Source organism: Peromyscus leucopus, chromosome 20 (assembly GCF_004664715.2).
Source record: "Peromyscus leucopus breed LL Stock chromosome 20, UCI_PerLeu_2.1, whole genome shotgun sequence".
Taxonomy (NCBI): Eukaryota; Metazoa; Chordata; class Mammalia; order Rodentia; family Cricetidae; genus Peromyscus; species Peromyscus leucopus.
In genome coordinates, this window is record NC_051080.1 from 46,971,629 (window position 1) to 46,993,538 (window position 21,910).

General features: G+C 34.7%; 1 protein-coding gene across 48 annotated transcripts in view; it reads left to right on the top strand.

Moving 5' to 3' along the window:
• The window catches only part of Rims2 (regulating synaptic membrane exocytosis 2), a 472,086-nt gene that overhangs the window by 242,944 nt on the left and 207,232 nt on the right, over positions 1 to 21,910 (top strand). For 25 of the 48 annotated variants that reach the window (XM_028879262.2, XM_028879269.2, XM_028879266.2 and 22 more), the window contains 6 exons: positions 291 to 390; positions 1,357 to 1,480; positions 3,264 to 3,310; positions 6,231 to 6,343; positions 15,461 to 15,591; positions 19,899 to 20,070. In XM_028879262.2, the coding sequence (XP_028735095.1) occupies positions 291 to 390; positions 1,357 to 1,480; positions 3,264 to 3,310; positions 6,231 to 6,343; positions 15,461 to 15,591; positions 19,899 to 20,070 (687 nt within the window). Of the gene's footprint in view, positions 1 to 290; positions 391 to 1,356; positions 1,481 to 3,263; positions 3,311 to 6,230; positions 6,344 to 12,273; positions 12,322 to 15,460; positions 15,592 to 19,898; positions 20,071 to 21,910 lie in introns of all 48 variants that reach the window. The other 23 variants (XM_037197756.1, XM_037197762.1, XM_037197746.1 and 20 more) reach the window with 1 other exon arrangement.

A 21,910-nucleotide genomic window follows, 5' to 3' on the forward strand; every position in this document is an offset into this window, starting at 1 on the left:
TCCAATGTTTTGAGAAGTAAAAATGAGAATTCTATAGTAAGAAATTGTTGAGTTGTTTCTAAGAGATGTATGTTTTTAACAAGAAAATTAAATTATAACAAATTTGCAATAAAATGCATTCCTTAATGCAGACACTTACGTTCAAATGACAACACTATATTAAGAAATGAAATTTAGTACATTAAATTACAGTTTTGGAATCTGAAAATGGTTCTGGTGTTTTTCCTGTAGTCTTTGACTGTGCTTACTTTAATAGTATGACAGTTCTGATCCTGTCCTCCTTTAAACAGGTTGTAGGAGGAAAGATGACTGAATCAGGTCGGCTTTGTGCATTCATTACCAAAGTAAAAAAAGGAAGTTTAGCTGATACTGTTGGACATCTTAGACCAGGTAGGTTCCTACCAGTGGATATTTACGTTCAAAGGTCAGTTGGGGTGAAGAGGATGCTTGCCCTGCCTGTCACGGCTTCGGGTGGATCCCAGCAGTTCAAAAAGAAAAATGCTAGCCATAAATAGTTAGGAAAAAATTCATCTCATTTGTAAGTGATTTGACCAGTAATAATTGTTTCTTTCAACGTGTGTTAAAATCTTTAGTCCTCAATGGAAAGTTTTAACTCTTTTTCCTTATGTCATACTAGACATAAAATATCTTTTTAAAATGCCTTTTTTTTGAGAATTTTATACAGTTTATTTTGATCATTTTCGTCTTTCTCTCTTCCAATTCCTTCTAGATTCTCTCCCACTTCCCTGTACACCCAAATTCAAATATTTTATATTACTGATGGATATTCTAATCTGCCTCTGATATATATTAGCTTATTTTGTTTCCCCAAAATCTTTATTTTTTTTTTTGAAAAAAATTCCTATATTGTTTAGGAAACAAACTTCATCAGTAAATGCACATTTTCTAAATTATGTCATTCCCATATCGTTTGTCAAATTTCTCCAACTCCTATTGGAGAAATCATTAAATTCTTAGAAGAAGATTTCATATTACTATTAATCATTTAGCTTTTTACAAAAAATTTTAGAGTTTAGGCAGTTAAATCTCCTATAAGGAAGCAGTGCTTAATTAACAATGTATATCCTACAAATCTAGAGGAGAATCTTGAAGTCCTCAAAGAGTTGACCTTGATTATTGTATACTATTAAAGATCAAATGGGTTTGACTGTTATGTGGTGTATTTCTACTGACATCGTCCTTTCAAATGAAATATGCTAGTCTAGGTCTAAAGTTCTGTGCTACTGAGCTCTTCTCAATAGGTCTGTTACTCTGTTTGGGTGAATGTATTAGGAAATTTACTGAGTATAGTTGATGGACTTGGCTTATGTTGATAAGATTATTCCTGAACCACAGGTGATGAAGTACTAGAATGGAATGGGAGGCTATTGCAAGGAGCCACATTTGAGGAAGTTTACAACATTATTCTAGAATCCAAACCTGAACCACAGGTTGAGCTTGTTGTATCAAGGCCAATTGGGTAAGATAGTCTTCGTCATTTTCCTTTTGACTTACTGTGAAGATGTATTTATTTTTGTCTATGTGTATGCGTGTTTTGTTTGAATGTATGTATGAGCATGGCATGCATGCTTGGTGCACCGAGAGGACAGAGAGAGGGTCTGATTGGATGGTTGAAAACCAATCTGGAGGCGCTGGTGCTCAGCATGAGCAGTGTGTGCTCTTAAGACCGAGCCATAGCTCCAGCCCTGGTTTCAGAAATTCATTTGTATGTGAAGATGACTGCTATTCAGCACTTTGTGTTCTGCAGTCCAAAATTTTCAGACTACTTTATGAAAATAAGTTTTTTCATAGACATCTTTTTAATTTAATTAAAACATTTGACCAAAATCAGTAATTTTTCATCTGATTATGTAAAATAGGTTGGTGATCATAAATAAGAAGAAATACTTAGTTTTGTAAATTGTTGTTATCTTAATAACTAGTGTATAGCTCCACTCATTAATAGGGGAGGTACTACTTTAACATATACTTTTTGGAAAAGTTTTACTCGTTTTGTACACTCTGAAAACGCCAATCCCTGAAATAGACATAGCTTACAGGTTTTGTTTGTTTGTTTGTTTGTTTTTAATGGAGATTCTAGCTGACAAAAGAGAGATCCAAAATGCATATAATTCCCAGATATAGGGCTTACTTAAGGAAATGTAATTTCTTTAAAAAAGTGATTAATAATAAAATAGACAATGTTAAAGCACACTTTATCATTGTATTTTATTGCCAGTAGCTTATAGATCCCAAAGGTGGCAGTAAATTTAGCCCTTTCATCTAAGCTATGAGAATCATTCTAGAAGTGTCTGACAGGCCTTTTTCTGCAGAAACTTTTATTCTATGATAATACAAAAGGTGTGTCAAAATTAAATAAGAAGAATGTATAACTGGACAGTGAACTTTTGAATGAATTATTAAATCACTGAATGGCTTGCAGCATCTGTGAATGGAGGCTATAGAAATTATTCCTTGTGATCATGCCCTGTTTTCATTCACTTAGGAAATGATGGGTGGTAGCCTTTTGCCTTTTTAAAGTTTGATAATATGGTAAAACCATAGTGTATCAGCTTAGTGTATTAATCAAATCTCTTTAGTGTTAAAGTGTACTTATATTTTAATATTCTAAATAATTTATAGTCTTCATATATATTTATAAAGACCCTCCTATATCAAATAACTATAGGTATTTTTGATGTAAATATGGTTACAAGGTAACTTTGAAAGTTCCCATAAGAATCATGTTTGCCTGTTACCAATGTAACCACTACATTTTAAAATTTTAGTTGTAACTGGAATGTTTTAATGATATTTAATTTGAGTTCGAATATAACTTATTTATAACTAAAGGCAAAATTAGAGAATTGAATTAACATATGTTTATAAAAACTTAACCTTATTGAATACAAAGCATTTTTTTAGAGTAGATGTTTATATAGTAAAGCACATAGGGAATAAAGTGTGTTTTTATAAACCTGCTACAAATGCACATAGATTTTACTTTCTCTTAGAGTTAGCTGCAAAAATGTAATCCCAGACTTAGAAGGAAGAGGCAGAACTCTGTGGCGAATTCCTGGCCATTTTCACCTACATGGAAGATTAGGCCAGCTTGTCCAAACACAAACAGAAATCGTGGCTGGTCTTATTTCATATGCTTCTGCTGCACTCAGTTTTCATATGCCACTTTTAATTTGTAATTTTGGTTAAAATCGAGGCATCACTTGTTAATAGTTCTTTTCTCTCCCTTTCTGTCATTTCAGAGATATCCCTAGAATACCCGAGAGCACACATGCACAACTGGAATCCAGTGAGTGGAATTTATTCTAGGCTATGTCACTAAGCGTGCTGTTCATCAAAGGTCTAACGAAGAAATTGATTTCTTCATATGGAGGAGGAGAAGTAAAAAGAACAGTCTCAAATACTAACGTTAAATTCCATATAAAGATAGAAAGTTTCCTATTAGTTCACAGCACCGTTTGAAAAAATACAAACTATAATAATCTCAGTATTTTATTTTTCCTCTGCCATCATTACTGTGGACTTTTTAAAGTAGCTTTACTAAGGCTTATTCTAATAAACTGCATGACAAGCGTCCAGTTAAGTTTTGGCTACTTGTGTACCCATGTATCGCAGTGAAAAGCCATGACCATTTCCATCATTCCCCAGAGCTACCTACCCCTGAAGTTTCTTACAAAATTTAAATTTTCAACTTTGTATCTCCACTGTCTTGGTAAAGGATATACTTGGAACAAGCTATTGAGTAATTTTATTTATTCTAATTTACATTTTTTGAAACTAAGTAGTTCTAATTTTATATCACAGCAGTAACAACAATAAACATAAATTCAAACAGTCAGATACACATTTTTATTATTTGTTTTCTGATGACTGATTCTTGATTGAAGGGGTACTAGGAGAGCAATGAGGGCGGCCCTTGAAAACCGTTGAGTGGGGTAAGACAAAACAGGGAAGGAGCTGGAACAGAACTCCTTCCACCACTCCAAGAGTGGCTGTTATGGGGGAAGCTTTACAGGCACAGAGGTACAGATACCTGAGAGTGCAGGAGAGCTAGGCAGGCAAGATGAGGTACATGTAAAGAAATACAGGGAGGACCAGCTGGCAGGATGGAGCTGGCAAGGGGAACAGCAGCAGCCAAGTCGCAGTCTTTAAAGCACTCTAAGGACGTCCCCTGGCCGGGTGGTGCTGGTGCACAGCTTTAAACTACACAGAGAAACCCTGTCTTGAAAAACCAAAAAGCAAAACTTTGCCGTGGAGGATACGGGAGCTCTTGGGAAACACTTTCAATGGGGTAGTTATATTTTGAGTCTGTCATTAAAATAATTGGATGCAGTCAATCATTCTAAATTTATTCAATGACAGTGGCAATATGGTGGTGGTCCTGCTCAAATAAAACTACACTGCAATAAGTAAACATTAGAATTATATAGTGCTATTTTCATTCCTTTCATTTTATTTAGTACTTGCAAATGTGCTTGGTGTTGTAGCTATATTATCACTAAGCTGTGAAAAACTATGGGGCAGGCAAAGGTTTTTCCCTTACATCAGTAAGATGCCATGAATGTAATAGGAAACCCTTATTTTATTATGACTGTGTAAAAAGCCTCAGGCTATGCTGGTAAACTACTTTCTGAACAGGCAAGAATCTTTATTCAAAGTGGTTCCAAACATTTATCCTTTAAACATTCATTTAGAGATTTGTCCAAGGGACCATTCTTTAAGTCTCTGTTCTGGATACATCTGCAGATTATTTGCTCTGTCTCATTTTAACTGCCAGCCAAGCAACTGCCAATGCTATATGTTTAAAAGGTGCTGTCATTGTCTCCATCCATGGCTGCTTAAAGAATGCATTCTACTAATTTTTCTGTTATCTAGTGCTTTGTAAGCCTTGTGAGTTAGCAAATTATTCCTACAAAAGCATCATTATTTTACTTATAAATATTGTGAAAAGGCTATTTTATTTTGATCCAAAACTTCCAGATTTCCCCCTATAATAGCTTTACATGATACACTCTCTAAAGGTGAATGTCATGCATGTGCGTTTCTAACTAGGCACACAGCTCTTGTGTCTGCTCTCACAATTAGTCCATCTGTATGTTATTTGCTGTACATTGCTTTTAGATATCTCAAAAGTGTTATAAGGTCACTGTGGTTCCAAAGGAAGTTCTGCTCCCCGCCCTCCGCTCCTGTCCAGCACACATCAGCCCACTGTCCTTTTCAGAGACTCTAACTGCTACACAGGGGACTTTCTGGTCTGGGTAATAGAATTGGAATCTCAGTACTTTCTGTATTTTTCACATCTATTATTTTCTTTTTTCCCTCCTACATAGTTGAGGATTGAACCTCGGCTATCATACATAGTTGGCGAGTGGTGTCCACTGAGCCACTTCCTCAGGCCTGTGGTCCTCATTATTTCATGGCATCTCCTGAATTCCTCTGCTAATTCCCTTTCACAGTTTTGGTATTATTACCTCATTGAGGTCCAAGTGTTCTTTACTATCTCATGTCTCTTCATTCTAATCCTTGCTGTAAGGAGTTGGCAAAGCCATTTTTCTCTTATTAGTACAAATAATTCCACCTTAATATCCTCTATCTGTTCACATTCCAACTGGTTCCTTCAACTGCATAGGAACAAATTAACGCTTGTAACATTTTGTTATTGCTGTTTCTGCTGCTGTTCTGGATCTTTTTTTAACCTCTCATTTCAATTTTGCTGGTGTAATATTTTATATCCTTCAAGATTGGACTACAAATCACCCAGAAACATTTAATAATTTTGGGCATTCTAGTACTTAATTTCTCAACATTTAAAATTTAAGTTTTCTTGAGGTGGTTTGTTGTTTTGGTTTTTCTAATTTTTTCATTTTTAATGTTCCCTCATGATAAAGTTTGAGTATAGTACACTTAATAATAGACAAGTATACCCTGAAGTAGAGCCTGTGGGTACTACAGACAGCAGAGGTGTAACTGTGGGTCTTAAAAGAATCCACAATTGAACTTACACAAAACCAAACTAAACAATGAGAAAAACTACTGTCTGAAACCAAAGCAGACCATCACCAAAACCTCCTTAAGATTATTTCTAACATTCTAGCAATAAAAAGCTCTGTATAAGTTGACATTCAAAGGACATTTCAATGAAACATGCTGAGTGTTCTGAAGTAGTGAAAAGGCATTTTATTATTTTTTATGTATGCTTGTCATTTCAGGTTCTAGCTCATTTGAATCTCAAAAAATGGATCGTCCTTCTATATCTGTTACTTCTCCCATGAGTCCTGGGATGCTGAGGGATGTCCCGCAGTTCTTGTCTGGACAGCTTTCAGTATGTAATCACTAAATTCATCTCCTTGGGAATATTAAATATGTTTTTAAAATATGATGTTGGGGGTTTTTGTTTTTCTTTCTTTCTTTTTGTTTTTTCTAATCCAAGTTCTTCCTAGAACATAATTGTGCCTTTACCTATCAGCTTTTACATTTTTGATAATTTGTAGCTACTTAAAATTTCATTTGCACTATTTGTTGAAATACTTTCTTTTAATGTTAGGTTTATAGAGCTTAATGATTTTTATGAATATATATAACCCCATTTTTTGACCTTAATTATTATTTCAGAAGTTGAGGTGATGAGTTTTACTCATGGTTTTAAAATGACTGGAAGTTGCTATAGTTGTTTAAGAGAGGGGAAAATGGTCTATCACACAAAGATTGTATTAAGGTGAAAGCGATTATTCATGTATTCTTCTTTGCTTTTCAGTCTTAAGGGAATTTGAGGTGACTTTGACAGTAATTCATGGACTTTAATATTGTTCATATGTATAAGGATTCAGGAAGTTTTTTTTTTTTAATCAACAGACTAAACTAAATATGAGGGATATATGTAATAGACTTTGGTGTACTGGGTAACTTCATTATGTGAGCATTGATTTATGTATTTTCAAGTACAAGTTAAAAGTTTTATTCTATATTCTATATTATATTCTTACTACAATGGGTTTGCAAATTTAAGTCCTTTAATTACATTATCATTCCTTCATTAGAGCACATTTGTGTTTATTGCTATAGTAATGGTTAATTTGCTAGTGATTGTTAAATTTGAAATTTCCTAAGTACCGAAAAAAATAACTGTTTAAGTCCTCACAACCCAGAAATTTAATATTGATTGAAAATTGTGACAGTTAAACCCCAAACTATTACAAAATTGTATTTTAAATTCCTTAGAATTGCTTTCTTGTTACATAGCTGAAAATTTCTCCTTTTAGTTTTAAAGGAAAGGCAGTATTTGATATTTTCGGAAGCCTTATTTCTCTGTAACAGTTCTACTTTGTTATATCATTTCAAATCCCAAGACCCTATACTAACTGTGCTAGAGGGGAAGGTAGGAAATACAGAGGAGGGATTGGGAGTATTTTCAACTCAACTGTTGTTCTCCTGATTCACAATGAGTCTGGCAGTAAGACCGAACTGCTAAGACTATGAAGGTAATGTAAAATCCATGTGATTGCAGCTTAATATGAAAAGTATAATTTTGTTATAGCTTGGAAGGGAACTCTTGTATGAATCCAGTTAAAATGTTAATTATATACATTTTGAAACCATACAAAGATGCACACTCAATTTACATACAAACAAGACAAGGATTATTAATATAATTCCTATTTATTATCAGAGATCTAGTTAGTGCAGAAAAACAAAAAGTAAAGTCAGTAATAATCCTGACACTACATATGGCTTTTTACAATAAATGCATGTATTTTTAAAATTATATTCCATATTCTTTTGCATTTTCTTTTTCCTTTCTTTATTTTTGAGTTGGAATTTTGCTGTATAGTCCTGGCTGGACTGAAAATCAATATGTAGACCAGGCTGACATTAAATTGGTGCTCCTCCAGCTTCTGCCCCAGAAGTTCTGGGATTCTAGATGTGTTCTGCACATATGGCCTGAATTCTCCTTTTTCTCTATTACTATATAGACATTTTCTTGTCTTAAACAATTCCTCCTACTTTGATATTCATATCTATATACTGCATTTTAGCTTAACTTCTAGTTTACATTATTACTAGTAATGATCCCACTGAAATAGATACATATTAATGTTGCTTATTTTTACTATGCAAAATTACTTTGTCAAGAAAACTTTTTAGAAGTAAAATTGTAATACACTTGCTAAACTGTAAACTAGAGATTATTTAAAAAAAAAAAAAAGAAAGAAAAAGAAAAACAAACCTCAGCCTGGCAGTGGTGGTGCATGCCTTTAATCCCAGCCTTTGGGAGGCAGAGCCAGGTGGATCTCTGTGAGTTCAAGGCCAGCCTGGTCTATAGAGCAAGATCCAGGACAGGCATCAAAACTACATGGAGAAACCCTGTCTCGAAAAACAAAAACAAACAAACAAAATCTATTAAAATTACACGAAATCTATCAATCAACTATTATATATATATTATGTATATACGTACATATAAGTGTACATACACACACACACACACACACACACACACACACACACACACACACACACACACACACACATTTAAGTTCTGACAGAAATAGTAGTTCTAGTCACCAGGAATATAAATGAACAAGAAAGAATGCCTTTTATTATTATATAACCTTGAATTTCATTCACATTCTTTGTATGAGATCAACGTAAGCAAGATGGTCTCCTGGGTTCCTTACACATCTCTCTTCCTATCTGTATTAACCTACAGGCCATTTTGGTTTGCTATGATAATGCAGGAGTTTGAAATATGCCTATGTATATCACTTCTTAGGAAAATTCTTAGGAAGTCTTAGCTGTACTTTTTTCTCTTAGCTTCTTTGCTGTTGGCAGATTAATTAATATGATAAGAGCAGCGTAAGGAGGAAGGTGTGTTCTGTCTCACAGTTCAAGGTAGTGTTGCTCATGGCAGGGAAGCCAGGCCTCAGGAACTTGAAGCAGCTGGTCACATTATGTCCACCAGAAAGCACAGAGGATGGGAACTTTCTCCATCTTCAGTGGCCAGGACCTTGGCCAGGGGAGTGGCTCACCCATAATTAAGATGGGTTTTCCCTCAGCTGATGTGATCAAGATCATCATTCTCAATTCACTCGGGTTGACACTTAGCTTTGCCCAGCACAGGTGCATCCCCGTTTTCTTCTGTCTTTGACGTTTTGCTTTGAGGAATTTGGATTCTTTCCTCACAAAATCATGACATTTCTAATGCCCGAGAAGAGAAATTATTTACACATATTTAAGGTGATTTCATTTACTGATATTTGTTCAAACAGTAAACATAGTAGACATTTCTTGTTTGCATTTTATACTCAATGATGTTGATTAATTTTTAAAAGATGTATGTAATCAATTTTCTCTCCATGCTAAATCCTGTGGCTTCTTATTTTTTTAGGACTTCCCCACAAAGGATCATTAATGTATTTGATAAGAAAATCAGAATGAGTCTAATCAGGTTTATCCTCCTGAGCCCCGAGTTAGCCCACTCAGCAGCCACACCCACTTATTTTGACTATTTTGAAGTTAGCAGTTTCTTCATTTGCCAGACAACTTTTGTGATTCTGAATAATTTTAAATCTGTTTACACTACTAAGCTAGTAGTTTGATAGGCTGTTAGGCTAAAATACTTCTTATTCTTTTTCTAGGTGAGAAAGGTTCAGAATTATTAATATTTTTCTATTAGTGAAATCAATATTACACTATTGATTCTACTGATAATTATATATTTATTATATTGTCTATGATTTATAGTTGCAAAGTTGCTTTATCTTAACATTTTTGCAATTTTTACTAAATATTACAAATATCAATTTTATTTGCACATTTCAGAGATTTGAGTAATTTTAGAATAATTGTATGTCTTTCATATCTCCCTCTATGGAACCCCAGAACATTTCAGAATACTGCATTTATGAAGCTGTTGGTTTCTCTCTGTGTGTCTTTGCTTTCCTTTCTTTTCCTTTCCTTTTTATTTTTTATTTTTTTTTTAAATTTGACACAGTATATCACTATGTAGCCCTTACTGGCCTGGAACATATGGCATGTTGGGCTAAAACTAACAAACTCCTGCCTCTGCCTTTCCATTGTGTGCTGGAACTTAAAGTGTGCCCTACCACCCTTGCAGGCTTTGTATTTGGACTTTTAATGTTGTAATACTTTATTCTCATAACTTCAACATTCTAGGCGCACTGCACAGAAAGCATGTCCTAAGGGTCACATTACAAGGAATAGTAGAGTGACCTTGGACATCACAGCTAGATTATGGTGTGAAGTTTCACTTCTTCGTTTGTCTGAAGTTGAGAAAATCTACCCTGCATAGAATGCCCCAGTGGAGAGAGCCTTAGAGGGATTGTGGGGTATGGAGTGTTTTTCTGGGGTCATGGCAAAGGTTGAAAGTATGGAAAGTGAGAATTCCACAACTTTCCAGTGCAGCAATGTTCCTGAACTCTAAGCCTTAAAATGGTTAATTGTATGTTTTATATATTTTCCGTCATTTAAAAATTCCACCTAAGAACAAACATATTTTGTAGTCACCTTTAATGTATAAACAAGGATTAAAAAATGTTGATTTTTAGGAATCTGATAGCTGCTTCTTTTAGGTGATGTTAAACTGTTCACTATAAAGGATTCGTTTTTTGAAAATATTCTTTTTTAAAGAGACCCTTTATTTTATGAAGTAATATGTTTATAAAATATTTCCTTTTCTTGATGTATTTTATTTAAAACATGGAGATAGGAACAAGGAAAATGAAATCTCTAGAATTCCTTGTCCCTTCAGCACCTCTGGTTGATATGTGAAAACTTCACACCCTCCTCTCCTACTTATTGTCCATGCAGATTTATGCAAACAGACATGTCACCTCATCCTGTATCTGAGCACTTCTTCTTTGGGGCATATCTCCATTTGAAAAGGAAGAAAACTCAGACTTGATACTTGGGTTTTTGGAGAGAAAGAAAGGTGACTTCTGTTGACCAACAATGTGCTATGAAGGTTGTTTTCCTTTGGCTTTTAGATTTGTTTCTTACTTAAATATAATGCCTGTCCAGTGATCCAGACCTGGGCAAAAGCCCTCCCGTTATCCATCCCAGTTTCCCTAACAGTGGGAAAGATGGGAGGCAGTCCTTCACTATCCACAGCAGATGTGAAGGGGCCATGGAATCCTGTTGAGTATCCTTAAATCCATTCTTTGATGGGCTTCTGATTGTACTCTTGATCTTGATTGGCATAACTGAATTAGGTTATTATGATTTATTTCTATTAAGACTGGAAATGGTCTTAAAATAAAAGCTTAAGAAATTCAGAAGAGAAATTTGATGTTTTTAATTTTTTTCTGAGAACTTTGTTTATATCATACTACGCTTTGAGCATTTAGAAGTTCATCTAGACCTTTTTGGGGTATCTTTCTTCACTTGTGTACTGGGGATAAGCGTAGTTAACCCCCAAAGCTGTTGGGAATATCAGGAGGCAGTGAACATGCCCTAAGCTGTCAGGAACTACAAAGTACGCTGTAAATAAAATCGCAATGCAATCGTGTTGTTAGGAGGCGTGACTGAAGTTAACAGCATCTCCAGCAATGTATCAGGCAGTTGACCCAGTACTTACCCCACCATATGTGACTGTATTTTAATCTATGTGCAATTAGACTTCCACTTTAAAAGGTTTCATAGCCATACACTTACACAATTGTGGATCAATTTTTTATTTATTATTTATTTATTATTCCATTATATTTGATATTATAAATTAGCATTTACCATCTAGAGATGATTAAAATCATTAGAGATCCTGTTAGTTTTGTGCATGTACTATGCCATTTTACATAAAGGATTTGAACATTGGTGGATTTGGTATTTGTGGGTACCCTGGGACCAGTCACCCATGGATATCACAGGCTGTAGTATGTTTAAGGGTAATGTTTTAAATTTCTTGATTTGGGGGTTATACTCTAATCATTCTTTAAAATTATATTATCCTGACTATGTTCTTCTATATTCAGTCCTGTTTCCTAATATATTGACTGTATTTTAAGAATATGATGTAACAAATTATAATATTTTATAAAGTTTTGAATAGGTTGAATATTTTAGCATTGGGAAATACATATTTCTTATAATAAGTACTTAATTTAAATATGTTGCCATGGAAACATTGTATTTAAGGGGCAGTTTTATGTGTTTATTTTTACTTTTGGTCTTTTAGTTCCAGCATATTGTCCTTTTTGGTTTTGTTTTATTGCTTTTTTCTTTAATTTTGCTTACCAGAGCCAAAGCCTTAGTAGAAGAACAACGCCTTTTGTTCCTAGGGTTCAGGTAAAGACTTTGTCTGCCTGATAGAAACTAAAGTTGTGTTTTATTCCTTATTTGTATGTTTTTGGAAAATGCGTAGTAGGAACACTTTTTTTGGTATGTTGCTCCAAATCATACTATTGACTTCTAAATCATTTTATAAGGCAGCTTGTAAAATTCTGCATGGAGATTAGAATATTGAATACAAATTTAAAGAGACAATCATTGTTATTTATCTTGTAAGTTATTGAAGTACTCAAACATATAGGTTTCAAAGTTGCATTCCAATTTTATTTTGATGTAGACTTTGCTTATCACTGTAACATTTACTGAAATAGCTAATTTTAAAACTCTAGATTATTTTCTTTTATTACACAAAGGTTGCTGTCTCTTTAAATCATTCATTATACCACATCACATCCACATTCTCTTGCATTTTCCAAGCAATGACTCCTTGAGGAGATTGGCAAATATATTTGTACCTTATTTAAAAATATGACTTTTTTGTTTGTTATATATGAATCAACTTTTGGAGTTTGAAAGAATAAAAAAATCACAACCCAAATGATATAACTGTATTATGTTGTTTGTATCTTATCACCCCATTGCTTTTATGCACTCTTGGGTACAAGCTGTTTGCCTCTTTTCAGTAGGACCCTGTGTCTCTGGCATAGTGATGCCAGCGTAGTCATCTTAAAAGTGGTAGTGTGCCTCCCCTGCTTTGTTGCATGTTTAAAAAATGCTGGCTTTGGATAATTCTTTTAAGTAATTAAAATATTAGTTATATTTAATTAATTCTATAATATAAAATATTTGTTTGATGTTAAATTTCTATTGTGAACAATTTAAATTGGTTACATGGTAAAGCTAAGAGGATAGTCATATTAAACAATTAAAATGATACCAAGATTTTTATTAAATTAATTGAACTAAGGCTTGTCAAGGATAGAATTATGAGGCTATAATTGTTACATTTTAGGAAACAAATAAGTTATGTTTTAAACATTACTTTTAAAACACATGTTCAAGAATGTGTTAAGTAGCATGGATAATAAAATCCTGTTTGATCTGGATATCTATTAAAACTTCAATGCACACTCTGTAATACAATTGGAATTAGGGCTGTTAGTAAGCGCCCAGTTCAAGACAATTTCTGAAAAAGCCCCGTTTTGATCAGGTGTAATGGGATAGGTTCTTACTTAGTAGTAGTAATACTCATATATTTGGACAGTATATTTTAGTTAACAGTATCGTACTGTTGCAACAGTATGAAAACAATAAAGCTAATATATGTTTTTAAAAGAAATAGTGGTAAGTGATAGTGGTTGGCTTTATACGGAAATTTGAAGATGATAGTTAATGGAAAAAATTAAACTTGTAAAAGTTGCTGTTATTGGTGAAAGTGGAAAATATTTAAATTAATATGACCTTCATCACAGGTTTTAGAATACTGTGAGTCTGTGTACATTTCCTTCATCCCATGAAAAATCAAACATTTGAAATTCATTTATTTTTTTCTCTTAGCTTTTGTGAAAAGAATAGCCTATTCTCTCTATTGACTTATCTGTATCTATATCTGTAGTCTAATATTGCTAAGCACACAAATTTTTAAGTTTTTTCCTTTCAAGTTTTCGAGTCAGTCCCCAGCCCCTCCTTTCAGTTTTTGGTTGTTTCATTTCTTGTTTGAGACAGGTTTTTGCTGGATAGCCAGATTAGCCTTGGGTGTGTAGGTTTGCCACTGTCCTCCTCTGATCTCCAGGAGCTGGTGTTTCTGCATGTTTCACTGTATCCAGCCATTAGATCTGCTTTTCTTGGGGTAGGGGTGGTCCTGGATCCTTAGAATGAATGCTGTCATTCTTAAAACTCTTAAGCTCTCGTTTTAATTTGTAGGTGAATAGGTAGCCTTGAAATTTGTAACTTTCTAATATGCTAGATTTGAGTACTTATTAGATATTTATTAAACACAGTGTGAGAAAATCTTGTTGAGATTCTATTTTAGAACTTTTTAACTGGTAGAAAATTTTTGTTATACAATAGCCAGATAAAACTGCTTTAAAATTCAAGACAAAAAAACCATGAAAACTAGTAATAGATACTTTTAACATTTGGCTGTCTCTTGTTCTTACTCCTATAAGAGGGCTCGTCTGTTTTAACCCTGGCATGGAAAGAGCAGAAATCACTTTATATATCATTTTAAGCTGTCAATCATCTCTTCTGACTCAGAAGTTAGTCAGTTTTGATTTTCTGGAATATATACAGAGGGACCCAACCAAAGCCATGATGAATTGGAACTGGACTGCTGTGGTTTGTGTATAACTAAAATTTGTGATTCTCAAGTTCCAGATTTTTGGTTCCATTTCATTTTTTAACTGGTGGCAAGAGATGCTGCATCCTAGGCAATGCACATCTCTGATATAGATCCAGATAGAATACTCAGTGAGCGAGGAGCGAAAGCGTGAAGTTATGGGAGACGATAACTGTTAAGTTAAAACAATTCAGGAGCAGGATGACATGGAATGACAAACCCTAATTATGATACAGCAAAATTATATACATTTTCTTATTTAAAATTTTAATGTGAAACTTGTCTATTTTAAGGATGCTATGCATTTTCTTCATTGAAGAAGAAACTATGCCTCTAAAAATTTTTAAAGGTGAATTTATTATCATTTCACACAAAACCTTAAGGAATCTATCTATTCAAGCTACTAGTAAGCCTTCTTCCGTCCTCTGAAATGTGTTTTACTATGGAGACACAACACATTTGCTTGAAAATTTCTCTGAAAACCACCTACTTGTTCCTGTCCACATTTAGAACAGTTATTTACCACTCATAATTGAATAGACCATAGTGACTCTTACATGAAGATATAGAATTATTGTATACAAAGTATGCAATAGTATAATTATTATATGTTCATTAATAAGCCACTGCATTTGGATAGTAAAAAGTCCAACTGATTTATCAATGAAACTAAAACATCAGAATTAATTCATTTATTCATTGAAGTTATTATAGTATATCCTTTTATTTTAATAAGAGTTTACTGGGGAAAATCTCATCCCTTTTAATATTAGTACTAGAGAATGGTATAAAGATTGGAAATATAAACATGTATTTGAAGTAAACTTTGAGCTAATAATAAATGCTTTTGCTTTTCAGATAAAGCTATGGTTTGACAAGGTTGGTCACCAGTTGATAGTTACAATCTTGGGAGCAAAGGATCTCCCTTCCAGGGAAGACGGGAGGCCAAGGAATCCTTACGTTAAAATTTACTTTCTTCCAGACAGAAGGTAAGGATTTGAAACTAAAACAAATGCGCTCTTAAAAATAAGTGGGAAAACAAAGAATGTTTCAGTTCTATATCATTCATCATTTTGTAACATGGCAGTCAGATAGTTGTGAGATTTTATAAATATGTTCATTCTGATTATCAGAAAGTGACAGTAAGTATTTGAGGTTATTTTAAAACTTTGCATTTACTATATATGAGTTTATTTAAATGCACATTGTATTTCTTAAGTAGTATATGTTTCTATGCCCAAATTATTAAAATTTATTTTTTAAAATAAGAGATTTTAATAGACTGTATAGTAAACAAAGTTGGAACTGGAACTGAATGGTTTTCATATTCTTCTCCACTTTTCACATCCAGACTTCTTGACCATATTGTTGTTGTTTTACTACATTTCATAAAATTAACAAGTATGATTTGTAGTTATCAGTTATGTCCAACTGCCAATGGCCCATAATCACCTCCTTCAAGCACGGTATTTCGATTTTTGTCATCAGTGATTTTGTTCTATCCAGATTTTAAAGGGATTTAAAACTGGAGAAATACTTCCTCAAAAGTAATCTAATCAGTCTTAATTGCCGGCGTATCAAACTAGAAGGGACTCCAGCAAGAATCATGAATGAGGAAAGAGGGAGGACACTTTCCCTACCTCTCTGTCTGTCTGTCTGTCTGGCTTCAAGGCAATGTGCTCTCAGGTCTGAATCATTTTTCTGTGGTTGGAAGTGGCTCTGAACACATTCATGTTCAGTTTGTTTGCAGGCCTTTGGTCCTTAATGTCCTTAACTGTTTTAAGCAGAAAGTTCATCAAAGTTGAGTTGTATGCTTGTGAGAATTAAGTTTAAGTTCACAAAGAGACCACTACACCAATTTTAGAGTTTGGAGAAGACACATTTAACTCTTGATCCAGAGGACTCTAAAGAGGGAGCACACTGAGGCAGGAAGTAAACTTGGTTTTTAATCCTATTCTTGAGGCGACCATGCCTTTCCTCATTGGCTGGGGACAGACCTCACAGTCTTATTCAATTGGCTACTCTGAAAAGAATTGGCACACTGGAAAGGAAAGAAGGGAGGAAGGGAGGGAGGGAGGGAGGGAGGGAGGGAGGGAGGGAGGGAGGGAGAGAAGAGGGCTATTGCTCCAGACAGAAAAGAATCATTGCTTCAGGCCATCAGATTCCTGGAATGTAGCTGAGCTTTTGAGTAAACAGAGGGTTTACTGAATATAGGGGATTAAAACATAATGTTATACAAGGAGGGAAGGCTAAAAAAGGTTTGCATGCCCTGCTCTAAAGACAAGGTTTATAGTGTTTGAGCATCACCTGAGCAATGACAGCAAAGAAAAAGATAATGTAAGCAATTAGCAATTGCATTGTACCAGATACATTTTTAAATTTGTAAAACAAATTTCAGAATTTGTTAATATTTCACAATATTTAGAGTTATCGGAAACTTCTTAAAATTAATATTTTGCTTTAAAATTAACTTGAAAAAACTTACTGTTTCTGACAGTTTAGATTATCTTTTTTGTCCAGAGACACATACTGAAATGTATGAAAGAAAAAATTTAGCCATAATTGGTGTGGCCATATAGAACCTAAATTTCAACTGAATGGTAGATATCACAGCCAAACAAATACTCTTTTTTTTTTTTTTTTTTTTTTTTTTTTTTTTTTTTTGGTTTTTCGAGACAGGGTTTCTCTGTGTAGTTTTGGTTCCTGTCCTGGATCTTGCTCTCTAGACCAGGCTGGTCTCAAACTCACAGAGATCCACCTGGCTCTGCCTTCCTGGGATTAAAGGCGTGCGCCACCACCGTCACCTGGCCCAAACACTGCATTCTTAACCCTGCCTTATCCTTAAGCTACTTAGGTTTCAACCATTCATACTTTTGAAGAAAAAATATTTTTAAATTACATTATTATTTGTGTCTCTGTGTGTGTGTGTGTGTGTGTGTGTGTGTGTGTGTGTGTGTGTGTGTGTTGTGCACATGCCATAGCATTCACATGAAAGTCAGAGGACAATTTGTGAGAGTCAGTTCTCTCCCTCCTTCTTGTAGGTCCTGAGGATTTATTTCCATTGTCAGGCAAGGAGAGCAGCACATGCCATAACCCACTAAGCCACACCAGCTGACCACATTTTTTTTTTATGATACTGAAAGTTTATGGCATCTTTTTCTTGATTAACTCGTATTATTCAGTTTTATATTACTTTGCCAAATTGTCCTTGCTTTTTCAGGCAGTGGGGTTAATGAAAACATCTCTCCTTACGTTGTCCTTTGTATCGCAGGTACAGTGTGTCTTACTTAGGTCTTTAGTGCTATGAAGAGACATCATGACCATGGCAACTCTTATAATGGAAAACATTTAATCAAGGGGGCTCACTTACAGTTCAGAGGTTCAGTCCATTATCATCATGGCGGGGAGCATGGCAGCCTGCAGGCAGGCATGGTGCTGGAGCTGAGAGTGCTACATCTTGACTCCGAGGCAACAGGAAGTTGACTGACTTTCACACTGAGGGAAGCTTGAGCCAAAGAGACCTCAAAGCCCGCCCCCACAGTGACATACTTCCTCCAACAAGGCCACACCTCCTAAGAGGACTTTGGGACCATTTCTTTCCAAACCACCACACAGTGTTCAATTTTTTTTTTTTTTTTTTTTTTTTTGAACCTCAAAGAATGTGAGAACTATCTGAACTTTTTATTCAGGTCATTTCTCAGCCACATTACTTGTCAGATAGCAAGTGTTTGTGAACAGTTGTGTACTACTCAAGCTTACATTGGTGAATGGTTATTTTAGGATTTTTACCTCTAATAGGAGAGAATTTTTTGCAGTACTCTGAATCACACCATCATCTCAGCTTTTTTTCTCCTGTCCTTTGACCCGGTTTTTACACAGAAGTAAGACAATGAACATTAGCTATTAGTTTACCTTTTCCTGATAATTTTTCAGGAAAAAATTCTTGAATATATGAAATAACAATTGACATCTAGTTGGTAAGACTTCCCAGAGTGTCCTTGAGGTATAAAACATGTATCTGCTCTAAAATCTCAACTGTGTTAGTCAAAACTATTTTCTATTTAATGTACCATATTCGATAAAAGTAATATTTTGAGGTGAATTTGGGTATGGCCACAAATATATTTATTCTTTTCCTTTTTAAATTTTGAATATAAATGTCAAATTTTTGATTGCTGCTTTAAGTTAAACCAAAGGCAAAAAGTACTAGCATGAAAATATAGTTTTGATTAGATTTTATTGAACAAATGTTTACTGTATTGTTAATAATTTAGTGATTAGGGATTTGTTTTTATTTCTAGCAATCTATTTAAAATACATCTCCACAGAGGAGTCTTTATTAGGTACAGTTATTCCCTTTGTACTGTTTGACTTAAATTCCATGGTGGTACTTGAATAGTTTCAGTGACCCTTTTAAGAAAGGCAAAACCTCTTTCTTTGTGCATGTTGAAAACGAGGTTTTTATCACAGTTCTTTCAGGAGGTGGAGGTGGAGGTTGCAGAGCCTCTGCTTTTGTGTGGTATTTTTGTGAGGGACTTCGGGAAGCAGTCCTGTTCTGCTCATTAGAGAGGTTCCTTAGTAATGGGGGACTTTGGTTTTTCATTCTTCAATGAAGCTTATAGCATATTCTTCTAGCTTCCTTCTGACTTCAGTTCTAAGTAGAGTTAATTAACTTCTTTAACTTAAAGAATTTTTAATTTTCTATTTTAGTATATTTTACTGTAACTAATGACATATTATAATTCATGTTTGTAACTTATTAGTAATATTTATAATATAGGCATGTAATGAGCTATATAATTTAAAATATTTTCTAACTAGCGACAGTGTCAAAGTAAGTATGAAAGACTCCTAGCGATAAGTCCTGTCTATCAAGATAATTACCTCTTATTTCCATCATACATTACTTGGGCTACCTTACAGAGAAACTGTATTCTGTGTGTCTAAAGACATGTTTTTGTTTTTTGTCAAATAAGCAAATAGTATTTATTTGAGATAAAGTTACTTCATAAAATATGTAATACAGTTGCTTGTATTTGTATATGAAGTAAACATTGGAATTTGTTTTTTTATAATTAAACTTCGGTAGCTTAAGTGAATAGAGGGTTTTTTGAGCTGTTGCTCTTACTAAGTTACAGAGATGATGCAATTGTATCATAATCTAACAGAAACTATAAGTTTACATTACTGTAATATGACAAATATGTAATAAGATTTCACTTGAAATTTTAACTGGATTAAATTTAGAGTAAAATCTTTGTATGTAAGTTTGCATGTTTTCTTTTTATTAAAATAGTGATAAAAACAAGAGAAGAACAAAAACAGTAAAGAAAACATTGGAACCCAAATGGAACCAGACCTTCATTTACTCTCCTGTCCACCGAAGAGAATTCCGGGAACGGATGCTTGAAATCACCCTTTGGGATCAAGCTAGAGTTCGCGAAGAAGAGAGTGAATTCCTAGGAGAGGTACCTCGCGTAGTTCAGTCTAAAGCTTCTCTGACCGTTCTGTTGTTAGGACTGTCAGAGAATACTCCGGATTTTAAATGTCTGAAGAAGATGTGCATAGTTTGTTAATGTGCTAGCAGAATGAATTTATTGCTTGAAGATGAACTGTAGTGACACGAAAGAAAACAATGTTTCTAAAACCTCTGAGCAAAACTGGATGTGTAAGTAGTAATGCATGCCTATTGTCCCAGCTCCTAGGGAAACTGATCATTTGACTCAAGAGTTCATGTACATTGTGGGCATCAGAGTGAGGTTCTGTTGCATAACCAAAACTAGGAGGAAAAGGAGCAAAGAAAACCCCATAATAATAAGTGGTGGCGGGGGCAGGGGTGTGTCTTCATGTATGATGACTTGATGCAGATCTTGTTGTCTTGTATAGTCTTTTCTACTTCTTGGTATTTTATTAGGCTAGTTATTCATTTATTAACGGATTACATTGTAAACCATACAATGTATTAGACCTTTTTCTATAGGCTTACCTCAAAAATTGGTAGCTCATTGTGGATTCAGATATTGCAATGACCAGGAAAAAGTAGTAGGAATATATAATTGCTGTGCTGGACTGAAACAGTCGAAAGAAGTACCAATAAAAATAGATTTCTGCAGAGAAAGTAAGAAGGCATCAGGGTTGAGGAGTTTAAGTCCCTGCCTCAAATTGGCAAAGAAAGTGGTAAGAAATGCAGCTTCGAGGTCCAAAGAACCCCAGAAAACGGTCCCTGTTTGGAGCCATCCTGTGAATAACGGGAACTAGTGAAAGGTTTAAGCAAAGATTGTCTAAATTAGGATTTGAGAATAACATTTGCAGGTGTAATGTGGAAAACAGATTGAAGAGGCCTAAGAGGGAAGTGGTTCTAGCATTTGCATGTAACACTGAGAACAGTCAGATCTTCACTGCAGTTTTCTTTATTCCACCTAGTTTTCCTGATTAAATGAAAGTCTAATTTCATGGGTAAAATAAAGACATAGACATACGACTGAATTATGTCTCCTAAAGAGGTATAAACCTTGCTGGGTAGTGGGTGCATACTCCTTTAATCCCAGCACTTGCCATGACTTTTCATAGAGAGGGGTATAAAGAAACTTCTCTTTGCACCAAATAAAGATAGTGCTCACTTGCTGGGCGATAGTGACACACGTCTTTAATCCCAGCACTCGGGAGGCAGAGGCAGAACAATCTGCAGAGGTAGCCTGGTCCACAGAGCTAGTTCCAGAGAAACCTCGTCTTTAAAAAACAAAAACCAAACACACACACACACACACACACACACACACACACACACACACACACTCACACTCACTCATACTCACACACAAAGTTAGAAACCTATGAATCATTTGGAGGGTTCTTGGGAACAATAGCTCTGGCCGATGGCCCTTGACCATTTCTGGTACTATCACTTCCAATCTGTGCGTCCAACAAGTCCATCTGTCCCTGCTTTAATCCCCTCTTTCACTAAGGGGAAATAATGCTAGTATGCAGGTCAGTTTAGTAGGAGGAGTAAGTAGGTGTAGTATGTGTTAACTTTTGTAGCACAGTCCTCTTGTACTGAAAAAGGACAGGGACAATTTAGACCTTGTGAAGTGACAGCTTCTGCTTATTCATCTGCAGCTGAGTCGCACTGGTGCTCATCAGTTCATCTTTACATGGTAGACCTACTTATGTTTGTAAATCTGCCACACTTGCACATCAATCTGAAGGAAAGCGAATTCTAATTTCTTTTATAATTAAAAAATTCATATTATACCTTCTTGTGCCTTTCCCTGTTTGTTTCTGAATGACATACAGCAGGTGTACATTATT